This window comes from Erithacus rubecula, assembly GCF_903797595.1.
Source record: "Erithacus rubecula genome assembly, chromosome: 8".
In the NCBI taxonomy this organism is placed as follows: Eukaryota; Metazoa; Chordata; class Aves; order Passeriformes; family Muscicapidae; genus Erithacus; species Erithacus rubecula.
In genome coordinates, this window is record NC_136659.1 from 16442386 (window position 1) to 16469095 (window position 26710).

Consider the following 26710-nt stretch of genomic DNA (forward strand, 5'->3'; position numbering starts at 1 on the left):
CCTCCACTTAGTGAGGACAGAAAGATACATTTAAGTCTCTTAGTGTGATAGAAAGCAGAAATTTCTGGCTTATGCTGTGTGCAGAGATAAGGCATGGGAGTTATGGAGAGCTGGGCATTTTCAACTCTGGGCATTAGAATTCTAAGGAAAAAAGAAATCCCTTGCCTGTTTCACCCTGTCTTACAGTGATCCTGCATTTTTAATTTCCCTCACAGTTCCACATGCACATGTTTTTCTTATGGAAACGTTCTGAATTACTGTACTCTGAGGTCAATTCTGTTTATGTGTAGTTCCTGAGAGGTGATTTTTGGCTTGGATCTGTTATAAGATATATGTAGAGTAACTTAAATTAGTGAGGCATAACCAGAAACATAATCTGGGGCTCAAATGTTCACAAAGAAAATTAAGAATTTCAGTGTTTTGTGTAAAATGTGTTCTTTTTAGGAAAGCTGCATCTTGGGAAACATTTTCTTTGATTATGTCAATTGAAACGCCAACTTCACCCACAATTACAGATGCATAGCAAATTGGTGAAAATAAACAAATAGTGGAAGTAGGAATATCTCTTCTACAGCACTTAGTTTGTCAGCTTTTATAGCATATACCTGAAATTTTGGGGAAAGTATGCATGAAACAAGCAAACTTGAGGAGTTTATAAAATGCCAGTAGGTTTAGTTCATTCACAGCATTTCAGCTGTCTGCCATTGTTCTGCCAGTGTTGCCCATTCTACCTGGCCCTAGTTTTATGTAGTAAATGGTCTGGGGCAGGAGCTACAGTATATTTTATCTTTATGCTGTTAAATGCAGTGAAGTTTGTGATTACAGATCAATTCTCATTAATGTGGTAATGCACACAATGCAGTAATCAAGTAGTGGTGATCAATTACTAGATGTTGTCAAGATCCATTAATACAGCAAAGGGCTGTTTGCTTGTGGTTAGTGGAGGCTGCAGCATTCTAGGATGTTATCTTGGACTTTTTATGAATGCAGGTACTTACACTGAAATTTCTCTGGTATATTTAGTTATTATAAATATAATTTGAGTTTTATAATATTTCTGCTTGGTACTGTTGATCAAGAGACAAGATATATCTACCTTAAAGGGTTGCCTTTTTACATGTAATGTAATGGTAGTTTTATGTAAAAATTGTTTTCTGTGGAATGGCATTTGTTGTCTTCACACTCCCACTTACAAGTGTTTTTTAAAACTTTGTGCTGCAGCGTTTTACCAATGAGGATCATTTGGCTGTCCATAAACATAAACATGAGATGACACTGAAATTTGGCCCAGCTCGTAATGATAGTGTCATTGTGGCTGGTAAGTGTATACTTCTGTGAAGTTTGTTCACTCTTCTGCTGCAATGGGCACATGCTTTATGCATTTCATGTGCATAATGCATAGATTTGCATTAAGAGAATGTGATACATTTTCTCCTCTATACTGGTCTGCTGTGTGTGCTTAGGCATTTCTTCTTACATAATTCATGTCAGAATTTGAAGCCACTATTATTCTCCATAAGTTACTTTTATTTGTATCTGACACATAATCCAAATACTTTAAAATTATAAATACATAAATAATTGATTAAGTTATACAAGCTAATAAAGGTTATGCTGAAGAAGATCTGTAACTAAATTAAACTATTTCAGTTTGAATTCATTGATAGTACTTATTTTTTAATTTTTAAAATATGTGGCATCTGTTACATATCATGGTGATATTAGAAGAATGAATCAGTGATTATTCTTCTGATGGGATAGTAGAAGAAAGATCAAATCCTTTGTTTTCATTTTGGCTTAAATTCAAAATACTATTTTCCCACCTCTGAATTCATGTTATACCCTTAGAAATTACAACTTTTGTCCAGGAACAGAAGTAATCACCAATGGGTGATTGATTGCATTATAAATTTGAGAGTTTTTGAATGAAGATAGCATCTTCTAAGTATGAGGAAGTTACAGTCAGTCTGGCTTTTTTTCAGTGGTGGAGCAGTGTAAATGAATTTCAGAAAGACTTTCAGACATATTCTGGGTTCATTAAAATTCTAAATATGCTCCTTGTAAATTACACCACAAGAAAAGAGACCTTTCAAATAATCAGATATTTAAAATTGAAACCATGAGAGTGTCTCTGTGCAGCCACATTCCAGTGTAGGAGCTGTTGTCGACAGCAAGCTTAAAAGTCCACACAATCATACCACTTCACAATATCTTAAATGCAAGTAACTTCATGGCATGTGTGGTTAATTTTCACCTGATAATAACAGTGAAATAAGGCAAATTTATATACTAACAGGAATTTTGCATAAAGATATTTTTGAAAGTTCTTCATGGAGTAGTCACCCTGGTGCCAGACGTCTTATGATTGCAGCTTGATACAGAGGCATCATAGGAGTCTATAAGATCTTGTGCACAGAGTCTCACTTTGCTTTGGAAGTTCCATGCACTTGGAAGTATTCACTACTGTTGTCAAATTAGGAAAAGACAGAAGCAAACTGGCTTTGATCTGTGCACTTTCCTCATTTGTTTTCTAATTAAAAGCCTTCATGTAGTCCGTATCTTTATTTGAAAATAGATTCTCCTTGCTCATGGAAGTGTTCTGCTGTGCACTGGAGAATGTCTGCCTGTGGTTCCCTGCCAGGATTGTCAGGGGCTCGGTGGTTTGCTGGCTCCGGGTGCTTGTCTCCAGCAGGTGGAGTTTGGTGCCAGCTCCTCCCCACAGGGCAGCACCCAGCCCGAGGGCTCCCTGCCACCTCCTCCTCTCTTCTGTTTGTTTGTATTCTGAAAGTTATTTACAAGTAGGTTTGTTAATGGTATTGTAAAAATAAAATGATGGGGGTTTTATGCACTTCTTTTCAGATCAGACACCAACACCAACTCGATTCTTGAAGAACTGTGAAGAAGTGGGCTTATTCAATGAATTAGCAAGTCCTTTTGAAAATGAGTTTAAAAAGGCTTCTGAAGATGACATTAAAAAAGTATGTTCAAAAGATTTTTTTTCCTCAGAGCTTCTACCTTTTATATCAGAAATCCCCTTAAAAAAGCAAACTTTGCCTTCTGTTATATATTGTACATTGCCTTCTAAACTGTACAAATAATCATGTTAGCTACTTATATGTGTTGTATGTAGAGAATACAAATCTGTCATTACTCTTCTGGTTAGTTTTCCTGATTAGTTTTGCATAGTTAGCACTGATAATGGGACACATTGTCCTGTATCTGTTGAAGTTAACCACTAGTTTTCATAGAAATTTCCTTAGGTCCTGAATAAGCAAAGAAGTCTGAAAAGTTAAGATTCTTTAGCAAAGAGAAAAAAACCCGTGTGAAAACAATAGTATGTGAATGCTGATCATTTTGATTATTTTTGAAATACTAATGTCACTAAGAATCAGTCATAATGATAATGAGAATTAAGTACTGTCTAAATTTAAGGGAGTGTCAGTAATTTGGTTATGATTATATTGATTAAGTGTTTAAATCACTTTTGCCTAGAAATTATTAATTATAAAATAAAGATCTGCTTATTAATGTATAGATTGAAATATAAAAAACTTGAACCATATCTGCTTAGCAACTTCATGTTTTTGTGAGGAACTTGCCATACATTTAAGTGTTACTCTTGTTATTTTTTTCAGTGCTTCCCAGTCATAACTGGTTAGGAGCCAAAACATTTAAATACTTGTGCAAGTAAAAAATTTTGTTCAATGTCCCCTTTGAATAATTTTGTCTTTAGTTGATTATCTGGTTGACTTCTATAGGTAGTGATTACAAATGGTTTTATACTCATTTATATAGGTTTTGCATGATCAGAGGCTTAATTTTCTTTATTTCAGTAAAAGTTTTGAGAGGTACTTGTAAGTAGGATGGATAATACCTTAATTTAGCTGTGATTTTTTTAACTATAACACAGTCCTTCCACAGCTATAATTTTCTTAGGAACCTGGGAAATGGAAAACTTTAGGAATGTTTTTAATTCTCAGGAAGAAAATATTTAGTCTGACATTGGTGTTGAAAGAAATTTGTGTTACTGAAGATTGGTGTTCATATAGGTGCTGGTAAAAAAGCCTTTACTGGTAATGCATGTGCATCCAAGATCTTTCAAACATCAGGACCTCTGTCTTGTAATGGGCTGCTCTTTTTCTTCAGTTAGTTGTATTTTCTTGCTTGGCTTAATTTTTTAAACATTGACTAATTTTGTTTTACATTGTTTCTGATAGATGCCTCTAGATCTGTCTCCTCTTGCAACACCAATTATAAGAAATAAAATTGAAGAACCTTCAGTTGTAGAGACAACTCATCAAGATAGTCCTTTACCTCATCCAGAGTCTACTACCAATGATGAAAAGGTCAGAACCTTTATTTTTCTCTTCTTGGAATTTATTTTTCAACTGTTGATCTGTAAATTTATTGTATGTGCTGATAGCCATGCTACTTAGCTAGTTGAAAGGAGGAGAGTTTTAGTTTGCCACATTTTGGTGGATATATAGGTAACTTGTTCAGTTCTTCAGTTAGTATAATTTCTTTGCTTCCAGTAAAGCTGGCCATCCAGTAAAGCCAGAAAAGAAATAAGATTTAAGATTTGTGCTATCTCAGAAATGACTAAAAGGGCTCTTTATGCTTGTTTATGCATCATGATTAGTAATAATCACTTCAGTGTGTGACTTGCAGTGTTTTCATCATGTGGAGTTCTCTTGGAGTACAGAAAATGAAGCAAATCAGTGAATTAATTATTTCTAGTCTTCAATAAATACAAACATTAGGAGTAGACCATAATAAAGTACAGAGATTGCTCTAGTCAATCTTTATGTGGATCTTCAGTGGGCAGTCTGTGCATGAGGGGCTTAGGTGCCTTACTCCCAAAATCTGCAAGACTTTTTAGGGTCACAGGTAATTTGAGTGGGAAGGGACTGCTGATTTCCTGATCCAGCTTTTCTGCTCAAAGCAGGGATTACTTCTGGGATCAGACCAAGGTACTCAGCAACTTTACACAGTCTGGTCTATAAACATCTGTGGGAGAGGCTGCAGAGCCTCAGTTCCACCTGCTCTACTACCAGGCTATTCCTGTGGACAGAATGTTTTTGTTTGGATCCAGTCTGAGCCTCTCTGATTTCAACTCTGTCCTCTATTGATAGAGGAACTAATGTGAGAACGTCCTTAAGTGTGTGACAGCAGTTGAAGAGTTTTAAGATTTGTCCTTATTAAGATTTTCTGAGTTTCATTAGTTAGCAAGGATGAGTCATTGTGAGTAATCAAGGCTATCATGTAGTCTCAAAAATAGTAAAAGCATTTAAAAAGAATGTATGTGAAGAGCTACCTAGATTAAGTGAATCATAGTCCAGATCCTCAGTCTTCTTTATTTCAGAGGTTAGTTTATTTTTTTGCTGCAAATACCTATTCCAAGTAATCTTAAATTTGGCAGAAGATAATATTGCTGTCTTCATATAATAGTGGTTCAGTATCTCATTAGCATCATTACAAGTGAAAATTCTATCTCAATGCTTGGCAGTATTTATAAACTTGTCTCAGTGACAGTGCAGTTCTGGTGTGTCACTGTGGCAGTGCTGCTGCTCAGTGCCATTCACATGGCTGATTGTAGAGACAGGCTGAGGGTGCTACTTGAGGTGCACAGCTCAACGTGACCTGCTGATGTAGACAAATGTGAGCAGAGTGTTGCTCAGTTAAATTTTTGTGTTCTCCTGCAGATGTATTGAAGGAGAGAAGGGATTTTTTCAGTGCATAGCTGGTTTTAAAGTACACGTGCCACTGTAACCACTTTGTTGGCTGCATGTATTTCAGTAGCCTTTAAATGGTTACAGTCTATTAATGCATGTGCAAGGCAGTTGTCTAAATAATTCCTTGGAGAGTCTTAAAGTATGCTTACATATTTTCCTAGTTTTCTGAGAGTTGCACAAGTTCTGTTTAGGGCTCAGTAAGAGTCAATACTTTGCTTTGAACAGACTGAGATATCATTGGAAGTGTATAAAGTATTTAAACCCTAAAGTAATAATAAGAGCTTTCAGAGTACTTTAAAAGGGCAGCCCTCAACAGAGTTTTAAGTTGCTTAGTTGTTGCCAAGTAGCTAATTGCCTAATTTAATTACTTTAAAACCAGTTGTTTTCTTACAATGATAATCAAATACAGCATTCGTTCTGGCCCTCTGCATTTCTGTATAAAGAATTCTCTGCATTTTTGATAGCACTGGAAAGTTACTGAATTAAATTTGCTTTTAGGTAGAAGATACTTGCAAATGTGCACATCTGAGAACACTTAAAGTAACTATCCTGTTCTGTAATTTCTCATTCACTGGGTTTTAGTTTCAAGAATAGGAATTATAGGAGTTGGAGAAGTCCTTTTAATAAGTCTAGTACCTTTGGGTGGGCTTAAACTTCTATCCTGTAATGAAAGGTGGGTAAAGGTAAGGTCACTTCTGTTTAATCTTATGACTGCAAATTCAACTTTTTTTTTTCTTGTTATTTAGCTGAATATATTTACAATGTATTTTATTCCAGACAAAATTTATACTTGCATTAGTGATCAATTAGAATCTTCCATCAGTCTGTTGGGCCTATGGTTTTGTTTTTATATGCTTATAAAATATCAAAGTTCTTAAATCTGCAGCTTATGTTTTTGCCACGTTGTTGCTGTAACAGGCACCTGCATGCATTTTTCAGTGTAGCAAAGAGCAAGTTAGTGCTAAGAGGAAGTTAAATACTTTTTCAGCTGTATAAACACACTCGTGAAGAAACATGTTCTTTTTTAATGGCTGAAGATTGTTTCTGATCTTATAAACAAAGCATAAGTGCCATCTTCAATAACACACAAATAATTGTGTGTAAGGTTTCCATTTTCAGAATTTTACTGATTTATTTCAGAATTTTCTATGTTAATCTTTGATTATTGCTGAAGTCTGGTTTACCATAGAACATTGTATCTAAAAATTTCAGATTGTCCTTTTCCTGATAGGTGTTCAAGCCAGGGAGAAACCCAGTTTTACAGTCAGTATTTATTAGAACATGCATTTATTGAGCTCCTGTTGTGAACAGCAAAGAAATATTCACAGAATGCCATCACTTGTATATAGTTACCTGCAGCAGCAGTTGGGAGACCAATCCCAGCTGCTTGCCCAGAGGTAGGAGGTGGTACTGACACAGCAGTGACTTCTAGACAGAGGTCAGAAAGCGCTCAGAGTCAGGCTGGCTGGGACTCTGAGGAACCTGATCTCATGAAAAATGTTCCTAGCTGGCAGAAGGGATGGACTGGAATGGTCTCTAAAGGTAACTTCCATCTCCAAGCAATCTGTGATTCTGTGAAAGCCCTTCCAAGGATCCATTCTTTATCAAGTGTACATATAGTCTCGTAGTCTTTTTTCACGTGTAACAACCACCATGATTTTGCATGTTACCTGAATTGTGCAGCTTGTTTGTACTAGCATACAGATTCAGCTGGTGTTCTGAACTCTGAATTTCCAACAGTTAAGCAGTTCAGTCTTACTTGTTTTCCCTGTGACTTGAATAAGATCTGTAAGATGTTATACCAGATTCCTTATTTACAAAGAAGTGTTTCATCCTGTCCTAACAATGCGATTGGGCTTTGTCTTTCTCTTTCCACAATTCTGTACTGGTTGTCTTCTTTTTACTGAATGCTCATCTGTAGTGCTGAGTGCAGTATTCAGATATTATACCCCAAATTGATAATAAAACAATTTTGCTTTCCTCAACACAGCTCACTGTTAGTCTCCAAAAATTCTCATTTGCTGTAAACAGTCTTCTAGATCCTTTGGGAAAAAGTGTGAATGAACTCTAGTGAACCCTGATGGCAAATCTAACCTCTGAGCTTTTGGAGGGAGAAATTTCCATCATCTAAAGTATTTTCTTTTGCAAAGCCCACAGTTTGCCAGCAAGCTTGCAGTTCCATGAATTGCTCAGAGGATCTCACACTCTTTAATATATAAAAAGACAAACAATCTGCTAAGACAGCTCAGATTTTACTACTTAAAGCTTTTTGTATGAATTTTCAAAACTCAGACTTCCTTCAAAGGAAATACTAATCAGTGCAGTCTGTATCACACAGGTATTGAGATATTCTCTTTGAATTAAAGGTTTCCAGTAGAGCAACTGAAGTTTGCTGGTCTTAAGAATGTGATTTTGTGTGTCATTGGTTGCAGTAGCCATTGTCAAAAGAATAACTTGGAAAAAAGCCTGTCTGAAGGCAAATTTGAAATCTGGCAATATCAAGGTTTTCCTGAGAAGGAAAGCATTGGTTACAGTAAGGCCTTTTTGGGTTTTCAGAAACAACAAATGCAGGTACAGTGTTCAGTTGATAATGTGCTTTACCTGATTGCTAAGCTAAGAGCTGTAGGGATTTTTGTCTACTCTTTATTTGCACCTAGGAAAGTTTAATTTCTATGCTCAAATAATCTTTTTCTGCATCTGGATGTGCATATATTTTGCAGAGCTCTGAATTATAACATTCCAAGTACTTTTATCACTCTAGTTAGAGAGCTGAAGGCTCAAAAAAATTTGTTTTTGTTGTTTTTACTGAACAATAAATATCTTGTTTCTCTTGTTTAAATCCAGAACAATGGACTGAAACTGCAATGTACATAAGGACACCATAAAACATTTTCCTAATTCGGAATGTGGGTAAACATGATGGTGCTGGTAGTACCATGGGTCTCTTGGGAAAAAAAATTAAAATCTGATCAAAACTGAATTAGAAGTAATAGTAGCCTTAGCATAAATTTAGCCAGGTTTGTCATAAAACTAAAATCACTGTTGTTGAAACAATTTTACTTTGGTGGTTTAAATGATTAATCCAGAGGGTTTTTTTTTTTTTCAGTTTTTTAATTGTATAGCTGATTTTATTTGCATAATGTTACAGAAATTCTGATTTGTTCCATCAAACTGCATTCATTTAACAGTTGGAATTAGTGGTCTGTAATTGTATTTTCCAAACTGATGAAGCTTTATGTTTCCTCAGGAAGTGTCACTGCAGCAGACTGCACAGCCTACATCAACAATAGTTCGTCCAGCTTCGCTACAGGTTCCTAATGTACTGCTTACAAGTTCTGACTCAAGTGTTATTATTCAGCAGGCAATACCCTCACCAACTTCTAGTACTGTTATCACCCAAGCTCCATCATCTAACAGACCAATAGTGTAAGTTACATAAATCTTAGTAAAACTTTTTTTTGCAGAATTTGAAAATCTGACTTACTTTCAGTTACTGTTTCTGCAGTTAATATATGAATTTGAGATGCTTTGGTGTAATGTGGTGCTTTATTATACATGAAACATTGGACTTTCACTACATGTGAGATATAATGCCATGTTCTCCACATCACTAAGTTCATTTTTTGATCTCCAAATAAATATTACATGACACCCGTAAAGAAACAAACCAATATAAAATAATGTGTAAACTTGTTCTCTTTCTGGATAAGTTTTCTTTTATATAGTTCATTCCTTTTTCAGTCCAGTTCCAGGTCCTTTTCCTCTGCTGTTACATCTTCCTAATGGACAAACCATGCCTGTTGCTATTCCTGCATCTATCACAAATTCTAATGTGCATGTCCCTGCTGCAGTTCCAGTAAGTAAGCATGATGCTATATTAATTTGAAAGTGGAGCAGATTTGCATAAGTGCAGCATAGAACTTAGTTTTAAGCACCTTGATAGCTGTTTTGGCTTCAGAGGGTAGTGCTGTCAAATGCTCTCTATTATGATAACATACTCAGGTTTTCTTCATTTTTATACTTTATCTGGTCAGCTTGTTAGACCTGTCACCATGGTGCCTAGTATCCCAGGAATCCCAGGGCCTTCCTCCCCACAGCCAGTGCAGTCTGAGGCTAAATTGGTAAGTGAAAAACTCCATTATTCCTCAAGAAGAATAACTTGAGAAATTAATTAAATTCTATTGCTTTTTCAAACAGCTTTAGTTTTCTTTTATTAGTCTAAATTCTGCAAGTATGAATTTAATAAAAATAGAAAAATATCAGCTGTATTTATTTTACAGTTCTTTCCAATTCCAGCCTATGTTAGTTCCGTTCTTATTTTTTGATCTTATTTTTAGTCATTCTTTTAAATAAATTAAATTCTAACTAAACTGCTTCCTTCTTGTATCAGAGGATCAGAAATGCTAGCTGGGAGAAAGACAAGATTAGTAGCATGTTAACATTTCCTTCAGAGAAGCAGAATGTTTCCTCCCAAAAGAATGATATTTCTTAAAAAATTAAGGAAAATACTTTTTTTTAAAAATGTTTTTGGAATCTCTACTTAATATAGTCCATTTGGCAAGTTTTGCAATTAGATGTGTAGTACTTATGCAGTTAACAAATTACTCTGTATGAAGATTGTTTCTGTTGTGTTGGGTGTTTTTGGGGGGAGTTGAAGATTATTTGGAAAATGTCTAAAACAAGCAAAAAATTGTCCTGGATTTTGTTTGATGGGGGGGCTATTCTTTTTATTTAATATTGGTCACCATTTATGGTGGTAGTTTGAATTAATTAATTTATTGAAATATTTTATGCAGCATTAGGCAGTTGTTTCTTTTTTTTTTCCTGTCTTGTTTGTTCCAAGTGTTCTAAAGCAGTTGAAAATCTATTATTAAACAATAATTAACCCATGTATATATTTACAAAATGCCTCCATAAACAGTATCTATCCTATGAAATAGTGTTCCTCTTCCTTCAGCTCTTACTTTGTGCTAAAAGATAAATCAGTAACACCTGCTAGATCAAATATATTTTTCTGCATTGATATTAGTAAGTTGGAGGATGCCCTTAACATTTTTAGAGATCTCATTTCTCTTGATCTAAACCTTTCCTTCCCTGTTTTCTCTTCTCAAGCCACAGTATGAAAAAGAGTGAGTGTGGTTTTTCTGGAGGTAAGGGATTCCAGTAGAGTGAGCACACCTGTACCACATTCAGCAAATACTGAAACTGCTGTGGAGAGGGGCACTGACTCTGCCTAATGCTCTCACATCTTCCTTCATTTCCCTGCTCTGTTGAGCACAATGACTTTTGAAATAGTGTAGAGGAGGACATAAGGGAAGAAGGTCTGTTTCTGTGCATCCTTGCCCCCTTAGGAAGGGAAAATGAGTCTTTAATACCTCAGAAAATGCTTAAATGTAACCAGCTCTTACAAAATTAATTTACCTTAAATCCAGGAGAGAAGAATGTAAAAAAGTGAAAACAAGTACTGTTTTCTTAGAAGCTGAGCATGTTTTATAGTCAGGAGACTCACACTCTTAGTTCTGTTTGGAATCCAGGAGGAAGTGGTTCCAAAAAAAATTTTGGATGGTCACGAAATTTGGATTTTAAGCATATTACTGAGTGATTTACTCTTAGAATGTTTTAAAGGCAGAAAGGAAATACTTGTGGTGAAGACTTTAATCTCACATTGGAAGAAGCAATAACTCAAATGCAAAGGAAAACAAAGATCATTAGACTTAAATTTTAACAGTCTCATTAGCCTCCTCATTACAATTTAACTAATATATGCACTTCACTGATTGCTTGTCTTTTTTTAAGTGAGACTGTAAAAAGGGCATTTGCAATATTTCCTTTCCTTGTTGCTTAATATGAAGCATGAGCAGAATACAAGAATATCAGAATTATGTATATTTTTTATGCTCATTTATTTTTATATAGTGCCTATTCACAAAAATAAAAAACCTAATTTCTTATCCCTCTGAAAGTAAAAGCAATTTAATGAGAAACTTAATGTTTATGTAGAAAAGCCTCCAAGAGTAAGACTAATTCACTGTGCCATGGGATGCAATGGCAGATACGTGATGGTTTATTAACTGCAAAGTTCAATTTAATTTTTTTAATTTAAATCTTTGTTTTACCAAACCCTTTCTTTTCATGTCTCTCTTAAAAATAATTTTGCTTGCTGCATACTAAATTCTGTGAAGGTCTGCTAACCAGGTTTATTTTTCACTTGTGTTCCTGGTTAAGCCAACAGGAGACAATATTTAGTTTTACAGCTTGCTTTTCGTTTTGTTCATAGTTCACATTTAATGTTGACATATAAGCTCTTATACTAAATTTAATACACAAACAGTGTATGTTTCATGTATTAACATAACATATATAACATTGATGTTTCTTGCATGCTATGCTGCAATTTGTTTCTTCTTCATGTTGGGAGGCAGTTCTGAAGGGCAGAGGAGTCCAGGACATCCTTTAAGAAGCAAATCTTAAAGGTGCAGGAGCAGGCTCTCTCCATGTGCTGAAAGATGAGCCAGCAGTGAAGGTTGGCCTGGCTGAACAGAGAGCCTTGGCTGGAGCACAGGAGAAGTAGGGAAGTGTGTGACCTGTGGAGGAGGGGCAGGCAACTCAGGAGGACTGCATGGACGTTATGAAGTTATACAGGCCCAAAACCCAGCTAAAACTTCATCTGGTTGCTGCTATGAAAGACAACTGAATATATTTATATAGGTGCATCAGCAACGAAAGGAGGTCTAAGGAGACTCTCCATCCTTTATTGGATGTGGGGGGAAGCATAGTGACAAAGGGTGAGGAAAAGCAGAAGTGCTTAATGGCTTTTTTTTACTTCAGTCTTCAGTAGTAAGACTAGTTCCTCTCTGGGTACTCAGCCCCTTGAGCTGGAAGACAGGCATGTGGAGAAGAGCAAAGCCTCTGTAATCCAACCTGCTACAGCACTGAGACACACAGAAGGTTATGGGGCTGGATGGGATCCCAAGGGTACTGAGGAAGCTAGGGAAGAGCAAAGCCACTTCAAATCATTTATCAGCACCCCTGGCTAACTGGGGAGGTCTTGTGACTGGAGGTCAGTAAATGTGATACTCATCTTTAGGAGGGGCTGGAAGGAGAATCCAGGGAACTGCAGGCCTGTCAGCTTGACCTCTGTGCTGAGGAAGGTCATCAAATGATCTTGATTAGCACTCACAGAACAACCAGGACCAGCCAGCATGGATCCATGACAGGCAGACGGGACAAAAAGCAGCTCAGGGGAGAGCTCCTTGCTCTCTACAGCTCCCTGAAAGGAAGGTGTAGCCAGATGGGACTTGGGCTCTTCTATATAGCAACTGATAGAATGAGAGAAAACAGCCTCAGGTTGTACCAGGGGAGGTTTAGATTGGATATTAGGAAAAAATTCTGCTTGGAAAGGGTTGTCAAATATTGGAACAGGCTGCCCAGGGAAGTGGTAAAGTCACCATCCCTGGAGGTGTTTAAATGACATGGAGATGTGACACTTAGGGCCATGATTTAGTGGTGGACTTGGCAGTTCTGGGTTAATGGTCAGACCTGATCTTAAAGGTCTTTTACAGCCTAAACAATTCTATGAACCTATGAAATCTGTCAGCATAGTATTCTTAGTGTATTTTGACCAAAAAAGCCAGATGAAGGGGTGAAGCTGTGATGTTCCTTTCACAACATTCCCAGGAGTATAGATATTTGGAGTTTTTTTGGCTGTTGCTTTATTTCTTACTTACTATTTGAGGAAAGTATTTGTTCTTTATAGATGGACCTTGCAATCTCGTGGATTTTTTTGTATTACATTATAAAATGTAAGAATAGAATATGTAGCAAATACAAAACCATGCAGGAATAGATTCTCTAACTTCCTTGGGTATTTAAGTAAGTTTGGTACTGTATGGGATGCAGAGTTTAGAAAGTTAGCATGGTTTATTTGTATCTCTGAAGGGTTTTATCATATCTAGTTTTAGCTGTTGTTGAACCTCTCCTGTATTGAAAGACTGCACTTACTATTATGGTGTTCTGCATTTTTTACTATAGTACCAAAATACTGTTTCAAGGTACTCTAAATTGACATAGATTCTAATAACTTCAGAGGCTGAGTAAAATTCCTGAAGAACTGGTTGTAGTAAATTTAATGTGAAGTAGAACCAGGTTGTTCCATTGTTTCTAGAGCTGTCCTGTGTACAAGATGCAGCTTCAGATCTAAAACCTGGCACAAACCAGGTACTTTCTTTTGTGCTTTGTGCTTTTCTTTGCAGAGGCTCTTTCTGCATATTTCATGGAGCTAATGCATTTTAGAGATTTATAGTAAGAAAAGAACTTTGTGCTCTGATTTCATTCCTCATTGCAATCATTCATTTCACTTTTACTTGCTTACAAAAGGCTACTGTTGTGTAGACTTTTTTTTAAAGTGAACATGAGAAGTAGTTAGATAAAAGTCAGAGACTGTAGTGCTTGTTTCCTAATGCTCTGAAATTTAAATATGAATTTAGATAACTTCATTTCTGTATTTTTATTAACATGAGAACAATACATTTTTATTTTGATGAGTACCTGTTGTTTCCTTACAAGCTGCCAAATTGTACAAAGAAGAAATGTATTTAATTATAAGTTCACGAATGACCTTTAGTGAAACAAATTGATATTTTCGTTTCTAAAATCTAAAACTTAAAATAACTGGGAGGAGATGTCTTTGCTAATGATGTAGGATGCCTTCCTATGGCATATCTTCATCTGTCCTAGAAAGTCACAAAACCCTTTAAGGATAAAGGAACTAAGGTACTTGCTGAGAATTTTTTCCCACAATGGACAGCTTTTGGAGACTTTTTACCTTTGCAAATGGTCTCTTACAGCATTTGTAAGGTTTTTTTAGTAGGGTGCCCAAGTTTAATGCATAGTAATCAGAACTGTGTATTTATTTCTATGTTTGATAAAGTTTTCAGTCTGAAGTGTCAAACTCCATCAGCATGGCAGTTTTGGTTATTTATGTGAAGCAAGTTACTGAGATGTCACCACCAGAACTCTGTTTGTTCTTTGCTGAAATGGTCTTTTCTCTGGTTACTGCTCAAGTTACCTGACATTAAATGGTTGTATGAATTCCAGAGAGGAACAGTTGTATGTGGGAACAAGTTCACTGAGTGAAATAGCAGATACAAAAATGTATACCAGCTGCAGGGATAATAACTGGGAGGAAAAGATAGGCATAAGAAAAGGAATACACAAAAGCAACGACAGCCAAAAATTTAAAAATTGTCTCTGCAGTGACCCAAATCCTTATGATTGGTGGCATTATAGCAAGAGGCTCTCAACTGAAACACTTGAGATTAAGTGAAAGAGTGCATTAAGCACAATCTTAGGGTCTTCTTCACCACAGAAACATACACAGTGCTTTATGTGTTTCAGTGCTGTGGAAGAATTGAATGAAATCAGATTGCATTTTTAATTTTATTTCCTCAGTATTGAATTATTGTAGTGGACAGAGCTGGTCCATTCACAGCTTTGAACGTTCTTGGATCCTTTTTCTCTACTTCTTGTAGAACTGAAGCAAAAAATTACTAGAGACTTTATTCAGACACAAGCTTGTCCTTTACTGCTGTTATTTTGGAAATACTCTTATATCTTATACCAAGAATGACATTCAATAGGAGTAAAAATGAGTTTCAGATTTCTGTGGCACACTTAGTATGAATTGTCAGTTTTTCTGACATGATTCCACGTTTGTTGGTATGCTAAAGAAACTGCATACTTTACACAAACTTACATACTTTAGTAAAATCACTTTGTATGTCAGTTTTGTGGTATTTTAGAGAGGCTTAGAAGTAGATGCAATAACTATATTTAAAAAAAAACAAAAACAAAAACCTCAAAACCCCCAAAAAACTTCCTGACTAAGATAAGGATGCATGATTCTAAATAACTGTACAATTGCTTCTGATGTTCTTATGAGAAGATCTGTAATTGTATGCTTTCTGTGTATGAAGCATGAGCCTTGAGTTGCAGCTGAAAAACATCCTTTTTGAGTATGCAGCTTGTGGTGGGTACAAACTTAGCATTCAGACTCTTCAGCATGGATTGCAGAAGTTTCTGAAGAATTTCAAAATTTGCTTTAATATGGAATGTTTCCCTCTGTCTCCTCCTTCTCATGCAAAACTTTTTGTCACAATTTGAGAAATACCTTGGACTCAGTAGGCAACCAGTAGATTTTTGCAGGAGGTTTCTACTGAGAAGTGACAGAGGGCAGCCTGGCAAATGTTCAGAAACCAACATTAACGTGCTGGAGCCCGGCATGGGACCTTGTGTTCAGCAGAATTCTTCTGACCTGTCTCTCTGCATGCCGAGCTAATCAGCAAACACCTAATGAGCCTACTCTCAAGAAACAGACCCTCTCACAACCTACTTCATTTTCATATGTTCTCTGGGGGTGGAGAGACAAGACTTCATAAGGACTGATGATGCTGCAAAGACCACAATAATGATAATTAACTTGCTGAATTTAGAAGATTATGCTGTTAATTAGTTGCAAAATAAAGATAAGTAATAGAGGAGCAGATGGTAGGATAACACCCAGGAGAAGGAGGGTTATTACTCTGATGAGCTTTTGTGGCAGATATGAAATATGGATCTGAGTTTTTCACAAATTGTTTCTGGAGTATATTATCTTGTTTCTGTGAGCTCTTGATGGAATGATCTAGTCCTACCAAATTTTGACAGATGTGGTGAGGATTTGTTTTCAAGGATATACACGAATGATAAAACCTTGCTAATCAAGATTTTAAAAGCTATTAATCTATCTCAAAATACCAGTTTTAGTTTGCCTATAACCACATAGTATCAAAAACCTCAGTTGTCATCAAGTTTCCCCACATAAAAATGCTTATATACATTTATTCTAATATATGTTTCTGTAGTCTTGATTGTTAAAAATGAGATTCTCATTGAATTTGGGGTAAATGTTTCCCTACTTACAAGAAGTACAACATCTGTATAGTATTTTACTCCAGCATTACCTTTTAAAATATGAAACCTACTAAACACATGAACTGGAAATCTCCTTGTGAAAATCAGTAAATATTCCTCAGATTTTCACAGTATGTCTGCATTTGTGGATGATTTAATCCTAACTACTTTAATTTCAACTTTTAAACTTTTTAATATGAAATTAAATCAAATTATTTCCTATTCCTGTTTTCATAGTACATTACATTTAACAATGTAATTCTCAAAAGGAGTTTAAATTACTTTTGAATTTACAGGCTATAATGTTTAAATGTTGGCATTACAGTAAAGTCCAGCTTTGTTTTCATGTCCCAGTGCAAACACATCAGTTACCATCATGGGCAAAACAGACTCATCTTCAGGAAATCAGTTTCTTTTATTACCAGTCACATCTGAGTAGGACAATGCACCCAAAACTTAAAAAACACCTTCCCCCCTTTCTTCCTGGGCTAAACTCCACCTGCTGCCCCTCAGCAGCACAGGGGAGGGGAATGGTGGTTGTGGTCAGTTCCTCAGACATCTCTGCTGCTCCTTCCTCTGCCTGGGGAGGAGTCCTCTACTCTTCACAGAATTACAGCATGGGCCAAGTTGGAAGGGGCCACAGAGGTCATATGTCCAACCCCTCTGCTCCAGCACATGACACAGGATTGCATCCAGAGTTCTTGACTATCTCCAGTGAGGGAAGCCTCCCTTCCTGTCTGGGCAATCTCTTCAGTGCTCACTCACCTCTCCTACTATGACAGCTTGAAATAAAAGAAAGCATACCCTTTAAATTTCACTACTCTCTTGATTAGGACTGGTGAAAATCTATCATGTTCTGCCTAACAGCAAGTTATGATAAAAGAAATACTTCTAAAGTAATTCAAGTCATAATGAAAATGCACTATAAAAAATCTTAATTAATACCATATAGAAAGATTATTGTCCGATTGGTGTTAAATACTTGTTAGGTAGTGGCTGTGTAGAAAATTTTACAGTTTAGGCACCTTGATTATTTAAAGAGAGAGAGGAATCATCAATTTTGCAGTTTTTGCAGGTAGATCATAGAGTTTGGTTTTAAGTAATTTTACTTAGTTAGAAAACACTTAGGCCTGCTGGAGACAGGGACTGAAATTTTTTTGTAAGCTTGTTTTTCTGAGGAGAATTAGGAAGGTACAGGTCAATTCTTGAGTTTAATTAAAATGTTAACTACCTAAGGGCTTTCAGAGTGCTGTACATATACAAAAATTATGGATGTATTATCTTAAAAAAAATTTGTCATCCTGCCCTAATGCTTGCAGCTATCCTAAATTTCTGTTGTTGAAGCTGAGCACCTAATTACCCATAGAAAGGATTGCAGAGGTGAGTATTTGTAAAGACCATGAATTAGTGGAGGCATAACAAGGTATTTAAAAATGAATAGAGTTAGAGAACACCAGAATTTTTAAAATGGAAAGATGCTTATGTTCTTCTGGTTGTTACCTGTTTTCCTTCATGTCATTGTTATTCTTCTGGTACTACCAGATTCAGCAACTGCTTATGGCCTTCCACTCGTGTTTGTTGGCACAGTTCACTACAGATGAGGCTTTCTGTTTACTTCTCCACATGGTTTACCTTTCTTCCCTTTCTGGGATCTTATGTAGACCTCATTGCTAATGTCATGCTGGTAGAAATTGACCCCCTATTTTTAGGTGTATGCCTAGGTGACTGTTGAAAGCTGTAAAAAGAAACGGCTGTTTAAGAGTTGGAGTTGCTGTTTCCAGAGTGGAAGTAACTGATTTTATAAATGATTAATCATTTAAGTGAGCATGATAGAATATTTCTTTTCTTTTTCTTCTTTATTTTCTGCTTTCAGAGATTGAAAGCAGCCTTGACCCAGCAGCACCCTCAGGTAACAAATGGAGATACTGCCAAGGGACATGCAAGTGGGTTGGTTAGGAGTCAGTCAGAGGAGCCACGGCCACAGTCACTACAACAGCCTGCAACTTCAACAACTGAAACTCCGGTATGAGCACTGGGCATGTGCCTCCTCCTCCTCCTCTCATGTTGCAAATACATATATTTTTTCTATACTCTGGGTTGTAAAATAGATGTGAACAGACTGTTCTTTCAGTCAATAGCTCTATAGCAGTAAAATGCTTGCAGGTCTTAGATGTTCTTAAATGCTTCTAAAACCTATTGTCCAATATGCTGATTTCAAAACAGATAGTGTCTATTTGTACAAATTTAGAACTAAGTCCTGGTTTCTGGAGTTCATTGATAGAGATTCTGTAGTAGCTGAAATTTTTACAGCTGTTCAATATATATATTTGAAAAAAATAAGTGCCTTTATTTTGTGTTTCTGTTGCATCTGTTTTATGTTTAATTTATTATCATAAACATGCTTAGAATTTTTTATTGCATTAAGTGTCATGTTTATGTTAATGTGCTTGAAGGATCTTTTCTGGGCTGCCACAGTAAGTTCAGCTGTGTCATTAATTGTACTTCCTCATCTCAGGCTCTCAGGTGTGATTTGTTGTCCTTTTGGGATGATACATCAGAATAGGGGAGTAAAAGGCAAAACCTCTGAGTGAGACTGGAAGTGGGCCTGCTGCTGGAGTAAAAATATGCTTCCTGGTGAATCCTGGAGGATTGCAGCTGTTCTATTTCTGAAAACCTCTTGCAATGTGTTTTCAAAGTACTTTTAAAAATCTTGAAGAGTTATTTGCAGAATTTGTAGCATAATATTAATTTTATAAAAGCTACCTGGCCCAGAACTGACAGGACTTACATCTGCAGTGAAAGCCTCACATTTTTACACTGACCAGTGAAATCAAGTAATTTATCAAAACAAATATGTTTGGAACAGAAGAGGGGGAAAAAAGTGACCCATCGTAAAAGAAAAGGATCTCTCTCTTAAGGCTGCTGTTCCCCCATACTGCCTTGGGGTTTTTTTAAAGAATATTTTCATAATATCACATAATAGAATTTTCAAGGTGAAAATTGCTGTTTGATTGTTTTATTTTACAATTAGTATTTCATTCTTAAAACACTGATTTGAGTTCCCAGGGTTTTTTTATTCTTAGCTCTTTACAAGTAATACCAAATTGATATGCCAGCTGATACATGTTTGGGGATTTTAGTTTAAAAATAAAACTTTCTTGCTGGCTAGACTGAATGGAGATGCACCTGTGAATGTCATGTGGACAGTTACATTCTGTCTATCTTGTCTCTTTAGAGGATTTTAAGATCCATTATGTTGTTAGTATCTTTCATTTAATCTTTGTCTAGCATCTGTATACAACTGTGAAATGAGTATAATATATAATTTAAAGTGCAGAAGTATTTTGATACTGTTGTGGGTGGATTAAGGGAAATTGTTAGTGGTGGGGAGCAGATCAGTGAGTTGGAGATTGCTGTCTGGAGATCCAGGGATCAGGGAGTCTCAACACTGCTAGCATTTGTCAAACAGCTTCTGTGTAGTGGGCATAAGCGACTGTGTCATTTTTCAGTTGTGACTAGGTGTGTGGGAAGAATCAAAAATAGAAAATTCATTTCCCACTAAATGTAGCTTGAAAGCTATTTTGGATGTAATACATTATTGTGAGATGATCAAGAGTGTAAGTACAGGTAAAAGTTTTTAAAACATGACTGTAGAGTTAAATGGATGCAGCTTTCAAAAAAAAAGCGTGTAACCTGAATACATTTAGAAATGCCCTGAGTGCTTTTCTCAAGACATGATGGCTGTTTATAGCAGTGCTGTAGGTTAAGTCATGGCTGTTTGCAGGCATCACCAGCTCAGCCTACGCCACAAACACCAAATCCAGGCGGTCGGCGAAGAAGAGCTGCCAACGAAGACCCTGATGAGAAACGGAGAAAGTTCCTGGAGAGGAACCGGGCTGCTGCTTCCCGCTGCCGGCAGAAACGGAAAGTCTGGGTGCAGTCATTGGAGAAGAAAGCTGAGGACCTGAGCTCACTAAATGGACAGTTACAGGTATGCTTTTTATTTTGAGGAAAAATTAGTAAGTTTTTTTGTTCTTACATAGTGATCCTTGATCAGTGGAGCTTAAAACTTTGCATGAAATCTGAAACAGAAATGGTTTTATAACTGATGGCTTAGCTCAGGGTTAAAATTCAGAACTAGTTGCATATAGCAGTAAAATTAAAGGATAAGAGCATGTTTCAAGATGTGTAAATTTAAGGATCATACCCTTCTATCCTTTGTTCCATTTGAAGGACCTGTCAGACTATGATACTAAACTAAGATGACAAGATGAGTTGGAATAAACCCTTAGGAGAAAAGTATTGTTTTACCTTTAACACATCTTGCTCTTAATTTGTATCACAGCCTGGCTTATTTGAGTAGGTTTTGGACTTCCTTTGGTTCTTTTTAACTTCACTTTTTTTCTTTTAAAGTGAATGTAATGCTCATGGGAGGTGCCAGGTTGACATCAGTGGATACTGAAGGCTTCTTTTGTTCACAGAATGGGTATATGACAGTGGCAGTGCAAGCTTTTACCACTGCCACCTATATCCTATAGAGATGAAGTATGCTGTAAGAGGGTAGGGCCAGTGTATGTTGCAGGTCACTTTTCCACCTCATCTGATCTCAGAAAGTTGTCATGTGAAAGTACTTTCCCCTGTAGAACAGTCCATGATCCTTTTGTTTAAACTACTATTAAATGTTAAAGCATACTTTCCTAGTGTTTTCCAGCAGCATGTAAAAAATTGGCACAAATTACTGTTTTCAAAATAAAAGTCTAAAAGCTTCATTTTGAAAGTTGTTGAAAGGAAAAACTATGTAATTCCTAAATGAAGCATTAATTTAGAAAATTTAGTGAGATGTATTTTGATCTGTTAAAAAGTCACTTGTTTTTCTTCATCAGAGCTGTTCACTGAGTCAAATTCACAGATCATCATCTACCTATGAGAACTCACCTCTCATGCTGCTTAGTATAGAAAACATCACAATTTGATCAACAGGAAAGTAGGGCATGTTGAGGTTATCTTTTATCATGTAATCAGAAATACAGTGTATCAGTCATCTTCATATTCACATCTTTAAAAATACTCAGCATCCCAGACCCTGAAATGTAAAAGATTACTACCTAGGCACACACTGTGAAATGGTTTCCTGTGTTCCAAGAATCATGACACTCTGCACAAGCATGAGTTAAATTTCTTGCAAATACGTATTCTTCACAAAGCTGTTCACAGTGTCATTTAATGCACAGTCCTCAATGAAGTCCATTAATTACATAATTATATATAGCACTGTGGCTTAAATAATCAAAGAAGGGAGTAAAGAAGAATGAAAACAATCAGATGTAATTCAGTTCTTTAGTGAAAGTAGTTTGTTATCATGTGAACTGCTTTTCACATTTGCATACCAAGTTTTTAACATAAAAATCATGTAAGTGCCATTAACAAAAGGTTTCCAAGTGTTAATTCAGTAATAGTGAATTCAAGAGAGATTTTCTTACAGTCTTAGTAAAAGCAAAACTGTTAACTGTAAAGAACAGAATAACTTGAAAAGAAAATTTGATATCAGAGAAGTAATTACACTGTACTTTATGTGAAAACATTAATCAACCCTATATTTCCATAATAATAACAACAGGCTAACACAGCTGATCAGCAGAGTGGGCAGTAATGACCCATGATTACTTACTTTATATTTAATAGAAAATTTAATAAGTTTGGAGTTTTCCCTTAATGCAGTTCTTACTGGTAATACATAAATGGCAACTATAGATTGCCTTTCAGTAGCATTCCCCATCCATGTGTCTAGCAGACAGAACTCTGTTCTAGTGTCAAGAGTGGTGTGTGCATTGTACTGTTGGCACAAGTGTTCTTGTTATGGAATATACAGCTACCATTGTTCTAGAGATTACCTCAGTCTCTTTTATATGGGAAGGCTGATCCATGGTTTTCAAGTTTGCTTTAATGTAAGATAATGTACTTGCCTTTTGTATTTATGCTAGCAGCAGTCTTAATATTTTTAAAACAGATGACATTGATCTATAAACTGTGTTATAGAAATTTTTCATAAACATATAATCTTACTTCCACAGATTAAGAACTTCATACTTACATGTGCTGTTTGTATACAAAGTTATTCCTTAAAATATGGGAGGCAAGATAGAAAATTTCTGCAAATTTTTTCCTCACTGCCAGAGTTCCTTTGAACTAACAGAACTATAATTCATAGTCTTGGACACTGTTGCTTCTGTAGGTTATCAAGTGTCTCAAAACTACATCAGTGTGGTTTTTTTCTACCCAACCTGTGTCAATTCTGTTCAGCTGCCTGCGTGGTATCAAGATTTGTGGCTCCTCAGTAAATTACATGGTGAACTAAGGGCAGACAGAGCTGGAGGCTTTCTTAACAGCCTAAGGTTTCAGGACATGTAATGCCACCTGGTAGAGAATTTGTGGAGCTTTTGGTTGGGTTTCTTTGGTTGCAAACCTTTTTGTTTGCAGTCACGTTTTTCTTTCATTATAAATGTCTGTGAAGTCAGATTTTTGGCATCTTTCAGCTTTTGCTTTTAATAAGAAGTTTCCAAAGGGTATTCTACACATAAAAGGGCTGACTAGAAAAGGAGACCTTAAGAGGATTTTGCAGGTATAAAGGTTTGCAATTTGTTGTCTTCTAGATGAAGAGAGAGGACACAAAACGAGAGCTTTTCTTTGACCAGTCTGATATTTTAGTTACTTTGTGTAATTAAACCTTGTAAGTTCTGTTTGGAAGAATTTTGTTCTTTTGGAAACCTTTAACTTGTAATTCATCTCATCTCTTGAGTGCATTGCCTTATTTCTTGCTTGCAAGTAAATAGGTTGACTTTCTTGTAGTTTATTTTGCAGATAATTTCAGATGCAATCCAGTTTTCTTCTATAGGCTTTTTTCTTTAATTTGCTCCTAAATGCATAAACATAAGCCTTTACTAAATTATGTGTGGTATATTACAATAATATGCAAAGGTTCTTATACTTGAAATAACTTCAAGTATTAGTAGAAAAGATTTACATTCAAAATAAAATAACCCATGAAAAACACATACTGTGTCCAGCTATGGTGATCACAAAGCATTACAGATAAATTTGATTCATAAATATTTTTCTACTCTACAAAGTACAAATGGGTCTATCAAAATGCCATCTCATTTTTAATTTGGATTGTCACATGTAATGCAGTAACCTAGCACTCCTCATGTCTAGACACCAGGCTGCTTTCCAGGCAAGGTGAGTGTTGCTGTCCTCCAGTTTACAAATGGGGAAGGTGGAGCACAAAGCAGTGAAGTGACCTTGCTCAAGGTCAGCCAAAGTGGAAAGGCACAGTGTGGAAATGAAGCCAGGCACTGGATTCTGCAGGTGCTGTCTCTTCCATTGCACTCTGCTTTAGCAACACAAGCTGGCATCTCCGGCTTTTGTCATTATTAGCAATGATTCCTTCAGAGAACATGCTTATGTATGCCTGCCAAAATAACAATCAGTCTGGAGATCAACCAATGTTATTTTACAGTACATAAGATTTTCTTTTTTGAAGTCCAAGTATAAATTGAGTCACTAAAAAATTATTCTGCATTGGCTTTTTGAATTTTATTTTATATTTTTCCCTTTTTTAACATTGGCTGTGACATCTGTTAAAATGTGTGTAGCTAAATGTAGGTTTCCTCTGATTAGAATTCATCACAAGCCCTTCCAGAAGAGTCTGGATCATGTGAATGAGACTATATGTAGACTCTGCATCTGCAAACTGAATAACATATGTTGTATTTTTTTAAAAAAGACCCAAGCATTTCCCAGTTAATGTAACAAAGTTAGCCAAGTTTCAGCTAATATTTGCATTTTCTAGGACAAAACAAATATATACATATTTGCAATATATACTGAATGGAAACTTACTGTATTTCAGCAACCCCTAAATGAACAACTGAAAATCCTATAAAACTTAATGCTTACCTTCAAAACGTGTGTAGTTTGAGCCTGGTAAAGTACATAACTTTCTTCTCCTTTAGAATGAAGTCACCCTGCTGAGAAATGAAGTGGCACAGCTGAAACAGCTTCTTCTGGCTCATAAAGATTGCCCTGTAACTGCCATGCAGAAGAAATCTGGCTATCATAGTGAGTAATGTTCTATTACCTGTAGCCTGAGGCTGCATCAATGAAATACTGCCAAAATGAACTGAATGAGCATTAAAATTGAGAAGTGCAGTTCTAATACTACATATACTGCATTAAAGATCTTTTTTATATAATCTTGAAGTTATTGGAAGACAGGAATTAATACATGATATTTTAAAACACATGTTTAAGTCAAAATGGAATTGTTGCATAGCATTGGAAGGTTTATGTTGGTTTGATGAATGCATATGATAATTACCATTTAAGGACTAGCAATTGCTACACTTGCTTTGGAAAATATAATCGAAGTATTAAGAGCACACGATAAACCATTTTTTATACTTTATTGTAGCCTAATACAGTGAAAGGTCCTTGTGGGTGTTTTCCCTTCATTGTAATTAGATTCCAGTAGAGGTACTATAGCAGCTGTCCTCATTTACCATAACATCCAGGATCAGCCAAGCCATTAAAATAATCAGATGCAGGTTCATGGCTCCTACTGTACAATGTCTTCTAGATTGTTTTGATATCCACATTAAGTGACTGCTTTTCTATAGAGAGGGTGTTTTTAAAAACAGTTCTAATATTGAGGGGAATAGTGACACTGTCAATACCAGTATTTTCTAATCCTTATTTTTATTTTAAGTTGTTCTGTTGACTTTTCATCCTTCCAGCATTTTAAAGGTTAATTATGCTTTCCTGACTTGTAGCTTCCTTTTTGGCTGTGATACACAGTGCCAGAACCAGCTGCTGCTGCTGTAGAATAAATGGCCAATTTTGTCCATTGTACACAAATTTGTTACAAATAACTGAGCTGGGAATGCATTAGGCAACATTCATAATATATAACCCACAGCTTTCGTTTTTATGATTTAGTGATATTTCAAGATATTTGTAAATGTGAAGATTGTTTCTGCCATATGTAGCCACTTCATTTTAATTTGCCAGTGTCAGTAATTCAGGAGAATAAAGGAACATTTTGTACTGCATGCAAACAGATCCTCAGGTGCTTGCGATAAAACTTAATAGCCACCATCTTTACTTGTAGTCATTGTAAGCAATTTCATCAGAATGGGCAATATTTTTTAATTTAAAAGATTCAGGAGATTTAGCAACTCTGTATTGCCATATATATTTAGAATACTGATTTTGTCAGTTTTGAGCTTATAAATCTTGGTCCTTTGATCTCCAGTCATTTTGACAAGACAGAAAATAGCATCTTGGAGTAAATTGGAACAGTATAGAAATACGTTTGGGATTTATATTAACAATGATTGCTGCAGGGATGAGGCCATAATGGCTCCCATCTGACAGAACAACATAATTTCATACAGAAGCTACTAGGGGATAGCATTATGCATGCAAGGTTTTTAACAACAAAAAAACAAAACAAAAAACAAAACACTGTAGGTTTCTTGAATTTTGATGTTTTGAGGATTCATGTTCCTGAATTGGGATGTAAAATATTTCATTTTAAGTTATAAATTGTCAAAGTGATTCCATGCCAAGGATTTCTTTGTTGAAGGATTAGTGAATGGCCTGTCTAGTAGTGCTTGTTTTCAGCCCTCAGTAAAAGACTATAATGCTTCTGATTTAGTGAAGAATACAAAATAAATCAGACCTAAAAGAAGAAATTGAAGACCCCAGCTTAAAGAACTCCTGTAGTGCTGAGTATTGTGCACTGCATAGTGCACATTTTAACAGCCAAGTCCAGAATTTGATTTCATATATTATGCTCTTAAATAGGAAAAAATAACCTGACCCTTGGCCCTTACTTTTACATATCTTTTAAGATCTTTTGTATTTCTCAGGCACAGTTTTTTCTCAGTTCTTTCTTCTAAAATTGTTTCCTTATTTTGAGTCTTGTGCCTGCTTCAAAAGAGGATGTCATCTGGACAGAGAAACCAGGA

At 35.9% G+C, this 26710-nt stretch overlaps 1 protein-coding gene across 4 annotated transcripts in view; it reads left to right on the forward strand.

Moving 5' to 3' along the window:
- ATF2 (activating transcription factor 2) overlaps positions 1-26710 on the forward strand; it is a 43781-nt gene that overhangs the window by 11011 nt on the left and 6060 nt on the right. For 2 of the 4 annotated variants that reach the window (XM_079310356.1, XM_079310357.1), the window contains exons 5-13: positions 1222-1318; positions 2860-2978; positions 4218-4346; positions 8980-9158; positions 9474-9588; positions 9767-9853; positions 18556-18705; positions 20467-20673; positions 24695-24800. In XM_079310356.1, coding sequence (XP_079166482.1) covers positions 1222-1318; positions 2860-2978; positions 4218-4346; positions 8980-9158; positions 9474-9588; positions 9767-9853; positions 18556-18705; positions 20467-20673; positions 24695-24800 — 1189 coding nt within the window. The remainder of the gene's footprint in view (positions 1-1221; positions 1319-2859; positions 2979-4217; positions 4347-8979; positions 9159-9473; positions 9589-9766; positions 9854-18555; positions 18706-20466; positions 20674-24694; positions 24801-26710) is intronic. The other 2 variants (XM_079310358.1, XM_079310359.1) reach the window with 1 other exon arrangement.